The sequence below is a fragment of the Onychomys torridus genome, chromosome 21 (assembly GCF_903995425.1).
Source record: "Onychomys torridus chromosome 21, mOncTor1.1, whole genome shotgun sequence".
In the NCBI taxonomy this organism is placed as follows: Eukaryota; Metazoa; Chordata; class Mammalia; order Rodentia; family Cricetidae; genus Onychomys; species Onychomys torridus.
The window spans coordinates 35,310,757-35,328,691 of NC_050463.1; the positions used below are offsets into that span (position 1 = coordinate 35,310,757).

Here is a 17,935-nt window from a genome sequence, read left to right on the forward strand (position 1 = left end):
CCAAAGGACTCAACCTCTTATTCCACAGACACTTGCTCAGCCTGTTCATTGCTGCTGTATTCACAATAGTTAAGAAATGGAAACAACCTAAATGTCCTTTAACAGATGAACTGAAAATGGAATGTGGTATATATAATGGAATACTACTCAGCTGTAAAGAAAAACAAAATCATGGAAATTTGCATACAAATGTAAAGAACTAGATAATATTATATTCAGTGAGGTAACTCACACCTAGAAATGCAAAGCGTTGTGTTCTCTCTCATTTGTGGATCCTACCTCCAAATCTTCAGAAGATGAGCATATAACCTGGAGTAACTACAGAACCCAGACAGGGACCGTGGGAGTGGGGAAGGAATTCTAGAGAGGAGCAGGACACAGGGGAAAATGGGAAAAGAAGGGGAGAGTCTTTAATTGGGGAGGGAGAGGAGGACTATACCAAAGAAGACGACGACGGGGAGAGGAATAAATGACGCTAAGGATGTTAGAAACAGCCATAGAAAATCGTATTATTTCATATTCACTTAAAATTACATGTAATAGGGGGTTGGGGATTTAGCTCAGTGGTAGAGCACTTGCCTAGCAAGCACAAGGCCCTGGGTTCGGTACTCAGCTCCAAAAAAAAAAAAAAAAAAAAATTACATATAATACATATTTGTATGAGAGAGCAAGAAAGAGTAAGTCAGAGAAAGAGAGAGAGAAAAGGAAAGAGGGACAGGGAGAAGGGGAGAGAGAGAGACAGAGAGAGACAGAGAATGAGAATGTGCAGGTAGTTTAAATGAAGTTATGGCACTTGGGAGATGCCTCCTTCCAAGAACCATCTAACAAAAATTTGATACTAGGCATGAAAAAACTCTTTGAGTTCTGGGTCAGAGTTGAAGAGACTCCCCAAACAATCTAGGCTATTGCTGTGGCCTCCTAGAAGTTGAAGATAAAGACCTATTGCTGAAGACACCAGGCATTTCAGACACAGGCCTCAGAGGATTTCTGAATCTGAACCAGAAGCCTCCTCCCAAAGGCCTTATGTAAGCTACTAAGGGGAGCAGTCAGTAGTCCTCCCCAGCTGTGATGGCTATGAACCACAAGAGTCAGCACCGTCAAGATACCTTTAAAGGCACAATGGCTCTTATGTAATGGTGGTAACAACAGCTGTCTAATTGGACTTTGGGTGATAATATAAACTGGTAGAGTCAATATGGAACACAGAATGGAAGATCCTCAAAGGGTAAAAAAAAAAAAGAAATACCAGATAATCTAGCAATCTTACACCTGAGTATAGACAGCCAAAGAAACTGAAATCTGTCTCTTGAAGAGGTATCAGCACCCCATCAACACAGCATTACTCAAAATGGCCAAGATATACACTAGGATAAGTATCCATCAATGGAAGAAGAGATAGAATTATTGCTTAAAAATTTACATTTAATTTAGAACTACATTTTTAGATAATTCTGCCACAAAGCCTATAACCAAGATTTTTTCTCTTAAAAAAAAACAAACCACAATCCATTTTTAGTAATTATTGTAACATTTCAAGTCCAACACCTTAACCATTCAGTCACTGTGACTCCAGTAACATTTTATTTAGTAAAAAAAGAGAAAGATATTTGTACTCAAACTGATTGCTATGGCTGTTGCTTACTTAATCTAATATGTAAAGGAGGGGTGTGATACTATGCAAACCCCAACAACTGGACAAACACTTTGTAAACTATTTTGAGTTTGATGAGCACACAAAGGCATACCCATATTCAACTAACTTTTAAGATGTCAGGTTAGTTACAAATCTCATAGTGGGTAATTAGTACATATTTATCTATCTTGCAGTTTATATAAAAATAAGAATAATTTAAAATATACATTAAAAATAGATCTAAAATTTCTTTTTGGATATTCTTAGATAATAATGGAATCACTGTTACATACCATTTAATATTCCCAATTTTTGCCTTTTATTATGAATGAGATATATGCTTATAGACATCTTAACATATAAAAATAAGGTCAGTAGTGGAAGATGTGCCACAACCCCAACCTTAAAAATGGCAATAATTCAGGGAATGCTTTTGGGACTGGTGTTGTGAATAGGAATATACAAACATCCCTGTTTTCTAAACTGTGCCTGGTGAAGACAGTTTGCTATCATTGTCCTTCTACCAGTCCCTCACGTGTGCTCCTGGGGTGGATCTCCTGACAGCCTTAGGATGTGCTGCACACAGAGAAGATAACAAATGCTGGTCCATTAAGTACAACACAATCAATCTGAGTGCTTTCCCATCTGTCCAGGATGTCACCTTTTAAGGAGAATCACCTTGGTCTCACAGCAGGGCTCATATTGGGCAAGAGTTCTTGTAGAGCCTTGGCTTTAAATGAGATTGCCACTTAAGGTCACTGGACAAAGGTTTTAGAATAAAACATATAATTCCCAATATTTTTTCAGTACCCAAGCAGAACAGACAACAGAAGAATTTACAAAGGTTAAAGTCAGAGTAAGAATCCTGCAGTGGGGTAAAGATTTCTTGAGTGAAGTCTCCTTAAGAAGGCAACACTAATCCTGACCAGGTAGAGGGAACTATGTTTCATATAAAAAACATGCAATCTATGAAAATAGAATAAAATGTATGCAAGAATTAGAAATAGAGACGTGTGCCAGTCTGTCAGGGAGACCCACTTTCTTCAGAAAGAAGGGCTTAAGAAAGGACAAGGAAAAATTAGTTTTCATGTATTTTGGCAAATAAATAAACAATCTGTTTTCCAGAGAGAAAAGCATGTGCATGTACACACAGATAAGTGCTTTTTAACATACATGAGAGAAAATGTTTAAGGGGATGAACTGGCTTGGAAATAAAGTGTCTATATTCAACACCCAGCAACAGGAGCTGGATGGAGAGAGGTCACAGAGGTGAAGTAATACAGTAGTTACAAAGTAATTCAAGTTCTTCACTTTATAAAGCTTGATAGTGATTTAATTCTCATTTACAATGTATGTGTAAAACCACTTCAAACTTTTTATTCAGAAAACATTTTGGACAATATCTAGTCCAGTGAAATTTTTTCACTTAAAGATGGAATTCTATAGTATATATACATTGTACTAGTTAGCTTAATAATTCAGTTTTCTTTTTCCAAATAATTCTAATCACTCCAGAAATACAAGACAAAGCCATTGTGTAGGCTTTGGTTTGCATCAGACTCTTTAGAATGCCTATATGAAAAAATTTTAGCAGTCTTTATAATAAAATCATATTTTAAAGTTTAAAGAACTATTTTGTTTCATAATGTACTAACTAGATACATGACATCAAATAAAGGTGAGGAAAAATAAAGTCTGTAAGAAAAAAGAGTTGCATCTGGGGGCCAGCGAGGACACTTACCTCCAAAAGCAGAGGTCCTAAGGACTCCTTTTCTATCACCCCTTGGCTACTGGATGAGATGTCGGACTTCTGCACATCGTCGTCAGTTGTTGATTTCTCTGAAACAATGAAACTTGAAAAACTATACATCCAAAGAGAGCTCATTTTATTACAGCAGTTTATGAAGACATAGATTTCTACCACTGATCCAAGGAAGATTTTTTTTAAGCAAATTATAAAAATTTAAAGACTCATTAAGTTCATATAGATTAAATTACAAAGCATTTAAACTTTTAGGGGAAACTTAAGGTAGGAAAAATTATGTGTCAGGTGATGGCCCAAGGAATGGGAACAGCAGTGATAGGCAGTTCTGGGTCCTGTCTGTGGAGGAAAAGAGGTATGCCTGTCTGTCTTCCTCTACCCTAAGCTGGGATGCAGACAGGTCGGCCATATTTGTCACACGTTGTGATGGAAATGGCCTAGGAGTGGCTGCAAAATCCACAGGGGGAGTAGATTATCCTCTTCAAGTCATTGGATTTTGTTCAAGTCATTACATTTATGCCCCCTGTAACCCTCTCAGTATATGTAGTTACATTCTTATATCAGTCAACATCTAATGTCTCCATAACAATGGTTACAAATACATTTTATAAGTAAACCCAGGTGTATGTTATGTTTTGCATATTATCTATTTTATTGTATATTCTTTTTATTTATTACATATACAGTATTCTGCCTGCATGTGTCCCTGCAGGCCAGAAGAGGGCGCCAGATCTCATTACAGGTGGTTGTGAGCCACCATGTGGGTGCTGGGAATTGAACTCAGGACCTCTGGAAGAGCAGTCGGTGCTCTTAACCACTGAGCCATCTCTCCAGCCCGTATATTCTTATATATTATATGTTGTGTATAGTTTCAAGTTTTTATGCCATTTAACTCATTCATAAACACTCCTCCTGAGCTTAAAAACTTCTCTGGCCAGGCATGATGGCATACACCTCTGGTCCTAGCACTACTGGGGAGAAAGTGGCAGGTAGACCTCTGAGTTTGAAGTCAGCCTGTTCTCATGGGGGTTTGTGCTCCTACTGACCCTATATGACTTCCTCCTACACAATGTGAAGTGTCAGCTCACTCTCCTGAAAACTCTATAGCACTCCATGAGGAGAAGTGTTTCCCCAAAGTGCTTTACCTTTGTTTCTGGTAGGCAACCCAGGGGATTAGTGGTGTGGGGTTCCCAGTAAGTATGGGTGCTATAACTATGAACCTCAAAAAATATAATAGGATTCCCTGCCCACCCTCCCCGGAGGATTATTTCCCCCATTGTGAGTTCAGGCAGAGGCAAGCTCCCTCCGACAGGCCACAGAGATCTTCATCAAGGAATTACCATACATTAGCTCTGTGCCAGGGCCTCAGGTCCCACCCCACAACTTGACCTCCTGCTTCAAGGCCCTAGGACACTGGGCTCCAAAACTACTTGGGCTAACTATCCACTAGTTTGCAAGTTAATTTAGTAAGCCACTTTATAATACCAAGAAAGGCTCTTTTTTTCAAAAGATTTATTTTATTGATTATGTAACCAGAAGAGGACACCAGATCTCATTGCAGATGGTTGTGAGCCACCATGTGGTTGCTGGGAATTGAACTCAGGACCTCTGGAAGAGTATTCAGTGCTCTTAACCTCTGAGCCATCTCTCCAGCCCCCAAGAAAGGCTCTTTGACTCAATAAAATAAAAGCTAAACAAGAAACGTTTCTTTAATAAAATGAGGAAGCAATGAGGACTCGTGATGATGGACGAGCAGGATGATAAGTCACAGATGCCATAGCAACGGAGAACATAGCCTTTTATCTTACCTTGCTCCATTCTCTTCATCAGCTGTATCTGATCTACTGTTTTCTTCAAAATCTTGCATTTATCTGGCTTTACACTCAAGCTGTCGATGTCACTAATGTTGGCAGACAGTAATTCAGCTAGTTCTTCTAAATACTTATTTTCTTGCTCCCTGCGCCTCTTCTCAGTACTATTAACACACACACGCACACACAAAAAAACCAACAACAATTTGGTTAGTACACGTTTATAACATGTTATTTTCTCTGACCAAACATATTATTGTTTACACATTTGAAGGAAATCTTATTTTTACTTAAAATATAAAACCAGACTTAAAAATCAAATTAAAATCACATCTAAAACTCAGACACTACAAAATATTCAAGTACACAAAATAACTCTGGCTAAAATATATATAAAGAGAATGACTTAAGACAGATGGGTTTTGTCAATGGTGTATATACCTCAAATATTTTCAAATGACAAATGCTACCAGATATTAAAGGAACCAAATAGACAGTAAATCTACTTCTTACACCTGGGACTACTGTAGGTTTGAAATAAAATCTGACTTTTTAAGTCATTTCGCTACAGTTTAAGTAGCACTAAGGAATACAGCTCAGATGAATTGTAACGAGGAGCATGGCAGTGCTGTGTTCCTACCCTCATAGAAACTCTAGCTGCTCCTTATGAAAAAGAAACTGGTCAAGAGAACAATCTAAAAAGTACATAGCAGAGAACAATGGCACAGAGCTTCTTCCAGATCTAACAGCAAACAAAAGCTACACGTAGTTCTTGTCAACTTTTAGCAAAATCAAACATGACCCCCTTAAAACAAACAGAAAGAACAGGGGTGATGTCAGACAGCACTTTAAAACTAGTCTGCGGGATGCATGGAAAGATGACTGTTCATTTTTGCTTTTCAATCTTTACCCCTTGTTTATTTGCCTGTCATCAGCAACTTGCTTTCTGTAATACATTCAAAGATGGTAAAATGTTACTCTGGAACTTTCCATTAGCCAAAAAAAATAGGGAAGCCTGCCCATGACAAGCTTTGTTTCACAAACAGCAGCTAAAATCATCTGGCTGCACATGAAAGTGGTAGAAAAAAGGTGAGAAGAGAGAGAAGTCAGTTGCTAAAAACCTTACAATAAACGACAGTTAAATATCCTTTACTTTTCTTAAGGGCTTGAAAGGCTTTAGAAACAAAGGCACTTATTCAACAGAGAGCTGGAAGGACCCAGTCAGCTATCTTACTACATTTGCTATAAACAAAGCACTACAAATGGTACATATCCCCAAACATAATCCAATGTAAAACTCTAACAACCACACATTCTGTCTCTATCTGTTAAATCTCTCATGACTGAGGAATTATTTCCACTTTGCTTAGTAAAACTCTATCTTAATAAGGTAAACAGAACACAGCAAGGCATCTCGACAAACTTCACTGAAGCACTGAAGCAAAGCACCAATAAGATGAGGAACATATTTTCATATTCACGAGGGTTTATCTGTAACATGATAGTGTGTGAGGACATGGGATTTTACCTTAGGAAACCTCGCCGAAGATGACAGACACATTTAGTAGATTCAGGAGCTGTTTAAACTTACAGGTCTAAATTTCAAGAATTGATTTAGATTTACTTGGTAGGACCCCCTAAATATTTTTTTGCTTGTTTGTTTGTTCTGAGAAAAAGTCTCACTCTATAGTCCAAGCTCTTCTTGAACTGGCCATCAACCTCGTTCTACCTTGAGAGTGCTGGGATTACAGGTGTGTGTTTCCATACTCAGCCACGAAACGTGTTTTTGCCATTAAGTTTTGAGTAATATTAAAATGCCTGAAACCATCACAGTTTAAAAGAAAGGTGTCCCAATACATAGAGGAGACGGAACAAGAAGCTCTACATAGTGATGAATAGCAGATGTCAATAAGATGACAAGTTTTAGATCACCTTTCAACGAAGCAGTCAACTTAGAAGGCAGAGGCAGGTAGATAGAACTCTGTGAGTTCGAGGCCAGCCTGGTCTACAGAGCTAGTCCAGGACAGGCTCCAAAGCTACAGAGAAACCCTGTCTCAAAAAAACAAAAAGAAGCAGTCAATAACTACATAGAAAAAAAAAAAAGACAGCAGACATGCTCACAGACAAAACTGAAGGAAGCCGGGTGGTGGTGGCGCATGCCTTTAATCCCAGCACTCAGGAGGCAGAGCCAGGGGGATCTCTGTGAGTTCAAGGCCAGCCTGGGCTACCGAGTAAGTTCCAGGAAAGGTGCAAAGCTATACAGAGAAAACCTGTCTCAAAAAACAAACAAACAAACAACAACAAAAAAAAAAAACCTTGAAGGAATAGAGAGTACAACAACTCTATCTTAAAAAGGAAAAGGCTTCCCTTACTGCTTTCAAGCAACTTTCTTCATTTGCGAAACCCCTTTATTACCTTGTATGTGTCAGACATATTAGTTAGTGCTATGGTGAGCTAAATTCTCATGAATACAGTTGGTCTCACGATCTTATATGGTACCAGTTCCAGGATCCCAGTGGATACCAGAATCTGAGCACTTGAAAGCCCTTTATAAAATGGCATATTAGTTGCATACCCTATGGAAATTGTTCCCCATGCTTAAAATTATCTTTGTATACTTACAATACCAAATATCATGCAAACACTACATAAGTAGTTGTCACATCCTATATTTAGGCAATAACACCATGCAAAATATCAACACGTTTGGTGTGGATGCCATTTTGTTTCCAGGATACTTTTGATAATATATACTGCTGTATCCTTCCTCAGTTAATGTACTAGCAAACTCAATAAACACTCCTAAATTTATCATATGACAGATAATCATGTGATATTTCCTAAGCACCCTGGAGTAAATTAGATGTAGCTCCCACTTGAAAAGAAGTAAAAAGGAAACAGGCCTTTGTTATACTTTGTGACAAAACCACAATACTACAGACACACACAGCGATGGTATCAAAACCCAGAGAAATAACAGCACAAGTTAGGTAGGGAGAGCTTATTTTCTAGAAAGCTAACTTGGCTTTCCCGACTGTATAAAGTGAGAGTGTAAATACGAAGTTCAAAACCTGTACACAGTAGGTGAGTACGGCCCGAACCACAGAAGTGCATGGACAGGAGGGAGTGTGGGCCGGATCACGGCGATGTCACCTGTCCTGGTGCAGTGTGGAATACTGCTCAGGAGCACAGGCTGCCACTTCCAGTCAATGACTAGCTATCAAGCCCAGACAAGGGAACAACAATTAAACCTCTCTGCTTCAATCTCCTCATCTGACCACTGGGATAATGACATTAAGGAACGCCTAGCATTTGTGAGGATTAAAAAAATCAGGCATGTAAAATGTATTGCTAAGTTCTTGGCATGTCCTATTAGCTCAATAAATGGCAGCTAGTATGCCTTTAATTACAATGATTTATTTTTTAGAAAATAGGGAACCCAAAAGGATTTAAGAAGAGTTAATGGCATGAGCAGATCTGCAAGCTCCTCGAAGATAGGAGACCTGTCTCTCACTTCATTTATATCCTTATAACAGCACACAGATGGTGCTGGCTGAACAGTTAGCATTAAATAAGCACTTGTTGAGTTAAGCTGGAAGTGCTAAAGAAGGATAAAGCACAGCTAACCACCATTTAAAATTAGCCTTTTAATCTGCATTTTCTTAGAACGAACGAGGGATTGGAGAGATGCAAGCTACCTCACCACAGGAAACTGTAACAGAGAAGTTGCTCTGCCTAGTGCTCTTTAGACAGTAATATTTGGCTCTGCCACAGGGCTGGCAATACCTTGTGAGGCCTAACAGATGCTCTTTATGATTAATGAGTTTGCAGTCTGTTTGGGGAGACAGCATATAATAATGAGACCAAAGGAAGCATTGCAAGGTGGCATTAATACACAAGCAGTTTCAAACTAATACATTTCTGATTTTCCATATCAAAGATATTGCTTTATTAAAACTGAAGCCCATACATATAAACCTGAAGAAATAAGTGCTTTCAAATATCTTTTAAGCAAACATCAAGATAATTATCTCAAAACATCCAAAGAGGAGAAAAAGAATACATAAAAATTTTGGTATTTGTAATGATGTTATCATGTACAGACACACATACACATACAAAAGAAAAAACCAAAGGTAATTTATAGATAAACTATTACAAAAAAGATTGTTCAGCACAGTAAGCAGAAATGTTACTGATGCCCACATCTGTTAGAATTCATCTACATTAATAGCTATCAATTGGAAAATACCATACAGGCATGATGGTGCATGCTTAGGGCCCCAGCTTCCCTAAGTTGATGTAGGAGGAGTGGAACAAGTTCCAGGGTAGTATGGACTATAGAATGAAACCCTGCATAAAACATCACAAAAGAAATCACACAAAAAAAGGGAAAAATACAAATATAACTAACAAAATATTCGTATAGGAACATAGTATCGATTTTTATATGGTTATTATATGTAGCTTTGTAGTCTCTGTTCTTATATATTCAAATTTTCCTCGAATGAGAAAGCAAACATAAAAGACAACAATTTTATTTATTCTTAAGTTTTCCTCTAAGAAAGACTGATTTACACGTAGAAATAACGCACTAACTTTGAGAACACACATCTGCTTCCTATCTCAGCATGAACTTTTATCCTAGCATCTGGACTTGTGTGCTTGAGTAATGAGAGTGACTGTTCTCCTGTGAGGGACGGTCACTTCTCCTTTCCCAGCCGCTAGCCCTAGCATTCTTTTTCATTTATTAATTAAATGCACTCACTTACTTTACATCCTGATTGCAGCCCCGCCCCCACGCAGGAGAAGGCAGCTGGGGAGCTGCTGCAGCTCTGCTCTGGAGACCAGCGTCATGGGGCGGGGGTTCTGCTTTCCTTGCCCTGGGGGAGCATCCGGGAATGTTTACAATCTCTATTACAACTAAGACACCGCTGGCATTTAGATGTAGGAGCAGCAACAACGCTAAACATCCTACAACACACAGGAAAGCCTCCACAGCAAAAGATTTTCTGGTTCAAAATGCCAGTAGTGTAGAAACTGAGAAGAACTTAATCTAGCTCCAAGCAGTCAAATGGGGTACAATCTGCACTTCTCTTAGCAGCGGAGACGATGCTTTGACTCTGAGTGATGTTCCTTCTTCACCTGGCACTGGTCAGGGCTCCTTAGCACTACATTTCTTTTTGCCTCATTCATGTAGTCACATTTTTAAAAACACAGCAAGTAGTCAATGCCACAAATAATTACTTTTACAATAGACATCGTAACAATGTACTTCTTAGCTCCTAAGGTAGCACTTAAAGATGTTCGATAGGCTTATTTATTCATCTGACAGGATTTATTGTCCTTACTAGTTAAAAGCGACATGCGACATATTGCACTGTGAATTAGGGATACAATGGTGAATGAACAAATAATATCTTTTACCATATGCTATATGGCCTACAGTCTAACAAAGAAACTAAGAATTCATGCAATGAGCATACATTCTAGCAACAGCCTGTAGTTAACGAATCAAAGCCATAAAGATGTACAAAACAGATATATGAAAAGGGGAGCCAGGCAATGGGGGCGCACGCCTTTAATCCCAGCACTCAGGAGGCAGAGGCAGGTGGATCTCTGAGTTCAAGGCCAGCCTGGTTTACAGAGCAAGTTCCAGGACAATCAGGGCTCTACAGAGAAACCCTGGAAGGAGGGCACACAAAATCAACCAACCTAACAATAACGTTTGTGTGTTGGGGTGGGGGTTGATTTAGTAGTTGTGGGAGGAAGAGCAGCCTCCCTTTAAGGAAGTAATGAGTAACACAGCACCTGCAATATACCTACGGACTATTCATGGAAATAAAGAGGACACAGTGGGATGGGAGAAGCACATGTAAAGATGGGGGGGGGGGGGTGGAGGGGAATGTCTCCCACTGGCAGAAGGCGGGCGGCCACTCAATGTGGAGTGGACTGGACAAAGCTCCCAAGTGTTGGGGGAACAAGGGCACAGAGGCTCTGCCAGAGACAGAAGTGCATGCCTACCTTGATGCCAGTGTGTCACATGGCGATCCTTTTCTCTTATGTGAGTCTGGGTTCGCAGGGTCGGATGAACTGTCCCCGAGGCCACTCATGTTGACAAACTTCACACCTAAATGAGAAGGGTAAGAAAAATAAACCTCTCATGACCTCTCTAACCAAATATGGGCAGGGGAAGCCCCCTGTTACTTCTAAACAAAAGAACCACAGCACAGACCCAACAGTGACTAGGTGATGACAGCCCCCACAAGTGCCCGCTGCTAACATCACAGGGCACTCACTCGAGCCACGGTTTGCTACACTTACTTTTCTAAATCAGGGAAAGAAAATTCACAATGCCTATGAAACTCTTGTAATCGATCAAGATGAAAATTTTCCTAGGATAATTAAGTAGAAATATTTTTAATATATTTATTTATTAAAATTTTTTTCATTTTACATACCAACCCCAGTTCCCCCTCCCTCCCCTTCTCCCGCCTCCTCACCTCCCTCCCACTCTACCCCCATCCACTCCTCAGAGTAGGTCAGGCCTCCCATGGTAGTCAACAAAGTCTGGCATCCCAAGTTGAAGGAGAGCCTAGCCCTCCCCACTGTATCAAGGCTGAGCAAGGTATCCCACCACAGGGAATGGGCGAAATCTTTTTTTTTTTAACCAAGAGAAAAAAAAAATCACTTCCATGTGTAATTGTAAAAAACTAGACTCTGAAAAATATTTATTATTATTGTTCAGATTCAGAATTATTATTCAGACCTTACTTTGCAAAAAGGCTTAACACCAACTTTCCTCATGAAGCTGGAGATTTTACTGGTAGGAAACCAAACACTATACCTATGATTAAAGCTAAAGTGATAAGCTCAATTTGGATTTTGAATTGTACTTTTCCACTTTGAATTCCATACTCCTAACCTTGTGTTTCTATCATCCAGAGAGCAAGATCAAGTGTTTAGTCTATGTTAGGATCTTGGTATGGATGCCAGAGAACACAGAGTCATTCCCCTCTCGTGTCAGCCAGGTTTCCCCAAGTGCCAGTTACTGATCTGCCCGCATCCATCACTGCTCTGCAGAATCCCCCGGGCCACTCAGAACCCCATCCTTGACCTTAGACTCATCGCTTCCTTTTGGATTTCAAGAGTGCCAAATACTCCTCTTATCTTTTACTCCACTGACCCTCAAAAAAGGAGGGGAAGCTCATGAAATGGAAAAACTTGGAACTCTTCCCTAAGTCCAAGTCATCAAACCCTAAGGCACTGGGCATCAGCACTCAAGCTGGGAGCACTTAAAGAACTGGTGAAAACTCTGGCAGCCTCTCCTGCAGACTTAGTCCTTCCCTACTTCTAACACTCACCCGTTCTAGCTCTCTTCTAAAGACCAAAGACTGCTGCCATCTTCCCACTATTTAAACAACCCCTAAAGTTTCAATCATGAGATTACTTCATGAGGACAAAAGGGAACATTCCTAATTTCTCCAGATTAGAAGTCTAGTTTTTGAAATTATCCAACACTCCAAGTATTCTTTGTTCTTTAGATAGGGTTTTGTTATGATGCAGTCCAGGATGGCCTGGGATTAACGATGCAGCCCAGACTTGCCTCAAAGTCCCAACCATCCTACCTCCCCGTCTAAAGTGCAGGGACGACAGGTGTGCCTCGCCACACTGGGCTAGGATTATAATCTTGCAATTACTTTTCATTCTTTTTTCTTGTTTATTTGTCAGTTATAATTGCTGTCCATTTCCTGCCAATTCGTAATTAAGAGATTTTATACTGTCCCCTTCTTCAGTCTCAGAATATGATCCCACCTTGGAACAAAATATCTCAAAGATTCTAGATTAATGTATGTAGTGGGTAGCCATTCCAGCTTTGATCTGGAAGTTCCAACCTCCATTGAGGCTTCGGTAACTGTCATGCCTACAAGGCGGAGCCGAGAGAGGACCCTGAAGACCCGAGATCTGGATGGGCCAGCTCTCTTGGTTCCTGGACCCTGGATGCTGGAGGTAGACCGAGCAGAGTTCTTCAGAGAACACTGCCAGACTGTGCTACACCTTTCCCAGACCCTGTTACCTATCCCTTCACTTGTAAGTTACCCACAAAATAAACCTCCCTTTTAACTACGTGGAGTGGCCTTAATAATCTCACCAATAAATGTAGGAGGAAGTGTGTCACTATGGGGTGGGATTTGAGGTTTCCTATGCTCAGGATACCGGCCAGTGTCTCAGTTGACTTCCTGTTTAGTGCAAGATGTAGGACACTCAGCTATTCCTCCAGCACCATGTCTGCCTGCATGCTGCCATGCTCCCCATCATGATGATAAGGGACTGAACTTCTGAAACTGTAAGTGAGCCATTCCATTTAAGTGTTTTCTTTATGAGTTGCTGTGGTCATGGTGTCAATAAGAACACTAAGACAACATATAATCTACATAGAAACAAATTATGCCATATATACAATCTGCATATGCAAAATGCATTATAGATGTTAATTTTAGTTTCAGCCTCAATAAAAATCAAAATAAAATTCTTGGGTATGTGCTATGTTCCTAGCAAATGTAACTTTAGGCAAAAAATTTTAAATTGACCTTAGTGTAGGGAACAGCCCAATCTAAGTGAACATCTAATGTTCACTGAGCTCTGTGCATACAATTTGTAAATTATTCTGACAGTTTCTTTTCATTTGGGGAGATGTAAATGATAAATTTTAAAAGTAATTTACATGGTATGTTTAAGAAGCTAATAAGTGCTGTGAGAGAAAAATGAGGCAAAAACAGAGGTTTGACCCTGTGGGTGTGAAGGTGAGCTGGAGGGCAGTGGGGAAGACAAGGCAGAACACAACAGTAATGGACTGGGGCTGGGCCTGGGCATGGAAGATGGGGCATGAAGTCAGAGGACACCAGGAGGCAAAACCAGGGAAGGCCTCCTACAAGAGAAGAACAATGGCCTTGTTAACATGCCTCTGTAACTGAAGCCCCAAATAAGAGTACCTGTTATGTGGACAGCCTCATCACCCTCAACATGCCCCATCTCATTGGCTATCAGAAGCTAACCAAGGGTTGGGCCTGGCTGGTACTTAGATGGAGATTATCAGCTAAGACAGCTGTTACTATAACCAATAAAATAATAATCTTCTTTTATTTTTTTTACCATGGAGATTCAAAGAAGCATAAGTAAGGTTAATCCAGTATCACAGAAATAAAGACGTCACTTCATTTCACACACACACACACACACACACACACACACACACACACACACAAAATGTTTTTTGTTTGTTTGTTTGTTTGGTTTTTCAAGACAGGGTTTCTCTGTGTAGTTTTGGTGCCTGTCCTGGATCTCACTCTGTAGACTAGGCTGGCCTCAAACTCACAGAGATCCAGCTGGCTCTGCCTCCTAAGTGCTGGGATTAAAGGGATGCACCACCACCACCCAGCAAATAAATGTATATGGGCCTAAGACAAGATTCCCAAGTTAAATATTCGCTGAACTATTCTGAACCAGTATTCAAAGAGTCACAAGAGAATCTCTAATAATTTGTTGATGGTATGATTCCTGTATTAACTGTTTTATATTTATAAAACACAACATGCAGTGCAATACAAAACCTCCAATGGGGACAAGCTGTCAGAGCTGTTGTATGTGGACTGACTTTATATTGGTTGTTAGGGAATATAACTAGGGGCAGTTAACAAAGCCAAATTGCATATCATTTTTAAGAAGACAGCATGTCTAAGTAAAAGTACTCTGTTCCTTTTAAGAGTTGCTGAATTATACCTAGCCTCATGCAATTTCTAGAGAGTCATTTCCATAACCAGAAACTGCAAATGTGTTCAACTAAACTAAATAGGTAAAGGCACAGGAAAGAGGACCACACTCTTAAATCTTTCTACATGAGAAATTTTTCATTTGTCTTTCAGATTGAGCATAGAGCTGATCATTTTAAAAACTAGTACCAGCTGGGCAGTGGTGGCTCATACCTATAATCCCAGCACTCAGGAGGCAGAGGCAGGCAGATCTCTGTGAGTTTGAGGCCAGCCTGGTCTACAGAGTGAGTTCCAGGCAAGGCACAAAGCTACACAGAGAAACCCTGTCTCGGAAAAACCAAAAATAAATAAATAAATAAATAAATAAATAAATAAACAAACAAACAAACAAACAAATTTAATTTGGGTTGGGGATTTAGCTCAGTGGTAGAGTGCAAGTCCCTGGATTCGATCCTCAGCTCATAAAACAAACAAACAAACAAAGAAAAAAAAAAGGAAAAAAAAAGAAAAAGAAAGATAAAAGAAAACTAGTACCAATTAGCTAACAAACTCCAGAAACATGCTTTAGAGTGCCCAGCAGACAAGGAGCACAGAAGGAACACACAAGATGAAGGGGACAGGCCAAGAGCCCAAGGCCCCCCAACTGATCCTCCTCCATATGAAGAACCATCATGATAGGGTACTTCTACACTGGCCAACTTCCATACAGAAATGTTTCCCAAACCAGAGTCCTCAGACACCTCGCATTCTCCACAGCCACTGAAACACTTCTCACGTGGCAACAACGGATGGGGACTTTAGACTCTTCACTGCCCTTTCGTGGCTGAATGAAAGCCCGTGGTCTGGTGATACTGTATTCTGTTTATCCACTCATCCTCAGCTGGTGAGCACTTAAGCCATTTCCACTTTGGGGTATTTTCCATAACATTTTTATGAATGCTTATGCATAAACTTCTGTGTATTTAAGTTTTAATTATCTTGAGTGTAAAACTGGGAATGGAGCCGCTACGTCATATAGTAGCTCTAACTTTCTTGGAAATCCCTAAGTTTAAGGTGAAAATACATGAGGATTCCAATTCGATGTTCTTGTCAAAAGCAGTTCTTCTGTAAAAACCCATCCCAGTGGGTATAAAATGGCATCTCATGATGGCTTCGATCTGTTTCCTTAATTGCTAATGATTCCGAGCATCTTCTCACTTAATTCCTGGTCTCCTTATATCTTCATTGGAAACATAGCTCATTCAGAACCCTTACTTACTTTTTGATAGTAAGTTTTACTGAACTTAAATATTTACTGTGTACATTTAAGTCATGATGTTATCCGAAACAAACATATGGTGAACTGGTTACTACTGTGAAGCAAATTAACACCCGTAATCTCACATAAACTTTATTTTCACTGCTGCAGGTCCTAAGTACAATACGCTGCTGTTAACTATGCTGCTTGTTACAGGAGATCTTTAGACTTGTTTGCTCAACTGATAGTCTTACCTTTATCTCGTAAATTAATTGTTCATTCTAAACACACTGCCAACACTTCCACTTAGGTGTATTAGCACTTACTTTACAATAACCTTGAAGCTTCCAGACCAAGAATAGACTTCCATAAAAAATAATGCTCAGTAAGTAATTGTTTTCTCTCCACACTTTTATAGTGACGAAGTTCTTAAAATCTTCCCTACCTGGGAGACTTCTTTGTTCATAATGGATCCTCAAAGCAGGTATGGTCAAATCGAGCGCTCCAGCGGGCAGCTTCAGGGGAATGGAGTAGTACAATGTTGCTCTCGCCTCATGGAAGGTCAGTTACACAGACAACTAAAGTAAGAGAGAGGAAAAGAGCAAATGGAAGGCTAGATCGCCCTTTTATTCTTTAAGAAATAATAAAGGTCAGCAGTATGAGAGAAATGCAAACTCTCAAGTCAAATGGGAAAATATTTCCAAAATACAATGGGTGATCTGAATTTACAGACAAAGACCTTCCTGGTAATGTTGAGACAGCTTGCCACTAAGGTAATGCATAATTACATTCTGCTCAACTTCTGACAGACCCACTGAGAAGCCTTTAAAAAATCATTTCTGGCAGCATTTACATGCTTATCCTTTTCATTACCCATAAATTATGATTTTTCACATTTTCAGTCATTTCATTCTTTCAATTTATATAAATAATATTCTTCCTATGTATTAAAATTGTAACATTTAACTTGCAAAATTTTTATTGGAAAAGTTTACATGCTTTTATATTTAAAGTTAGTTGAGCTCTGGTTCCAGCAATAATGGATCCTCTTGTACGCTACTATTCTGCTCACAGATAAGAATTATAAACTGTGGACAAAATAGAAAAACAACTGTTTGAAGACATTGGAAAGGGATCAAAACAGACTCAAATTGTAGATCTGACTGTTGTTCCAAGAAGGGAGCCACACTGGGTGGAACACATGCTTGGAAGACTTTCTCTGCAGGGAACATTTTCAAGACTTCCCTGAAGTGCTCGGAGGCTGAACCTAAAGATGAAAAATCACATCTAATAGGCTATAGGCAGTAGTGGATGCAGATCAGCGCTAACAGAAAACATGAAATTGGTTGACACAATTACCTACCCTCCAAATTCTTAAACTTCAGCTAACAACTCCATCTGGGCTCATATAACTGAATGTGGGAACCACAGAAATTTTGGCAACAGTAAAAGGTTTCTGGATACTCAAGGACCAAAAATTAATTTGAAATTAAACAAATGCCATGTCTGAAATGTTTCTGGCAGTGCTCATTCACGTTGTACCTCATGACATCCCTGTAGCCTTGGTTCTAAACACACAGTATGCACACTGCACTACATGAGCCTGCACACCACAAAATGCTAACAGTGATGTCTGAAACACCTCAGCTCAGATGTCAGACCATCACATGCTATGAATCATGGTGTTGGACTGACCATACAAACTTTTCTGCCCTGAGAGAA

At 39.7% G+C, this 17,935-nt stretch overlaps 1 protein-coding gene across 9 annotated transcripts in view; it reads right to left on the reverse strand.

Annotated features, from left to right (window-relative positions):
* The window catches only part of Ncoa1 (nuclear receptor coactivator 1), a 202,034-nt gene that overhangs the window by 72,634 nt on the left and 111,465 nt on the right, over positions 1 to 17,935 (reverse strand). For 8 of the 9 annotated variants that reach the window (XM_036170290.1, XM_036170287.1, XM_036170284.1 and 5 more), the window contains 4 exons: positions 16,659 to 16,791; positions 11,231 to 11,336; positions 5,204 to 5,370; positions 3,375 to 3,472 (listed from right to left, as the gene is read on the reverse strand). In XM_036170290.1, the coding sequence (XP_036026183.1) occupies positions 3,375 to 3,472; positions 5,204 to 5,370; positions 11,231 to 11,319 (354 nt within the window). In that variant the 5' untranslated portion in view covers positions 11,320 to 11,336; positions 16,659 to 16,791. The remainder of the gene's footprint in view (positions 1 to 3,374; positions 3,473 to 5,203; positions 5,371 to 11,230; positions 11,337 to 16,658; positions 16,792 to 17,935) is intronic. The other variant, XM_036170289.1, reaches the window with a different exon arrangement.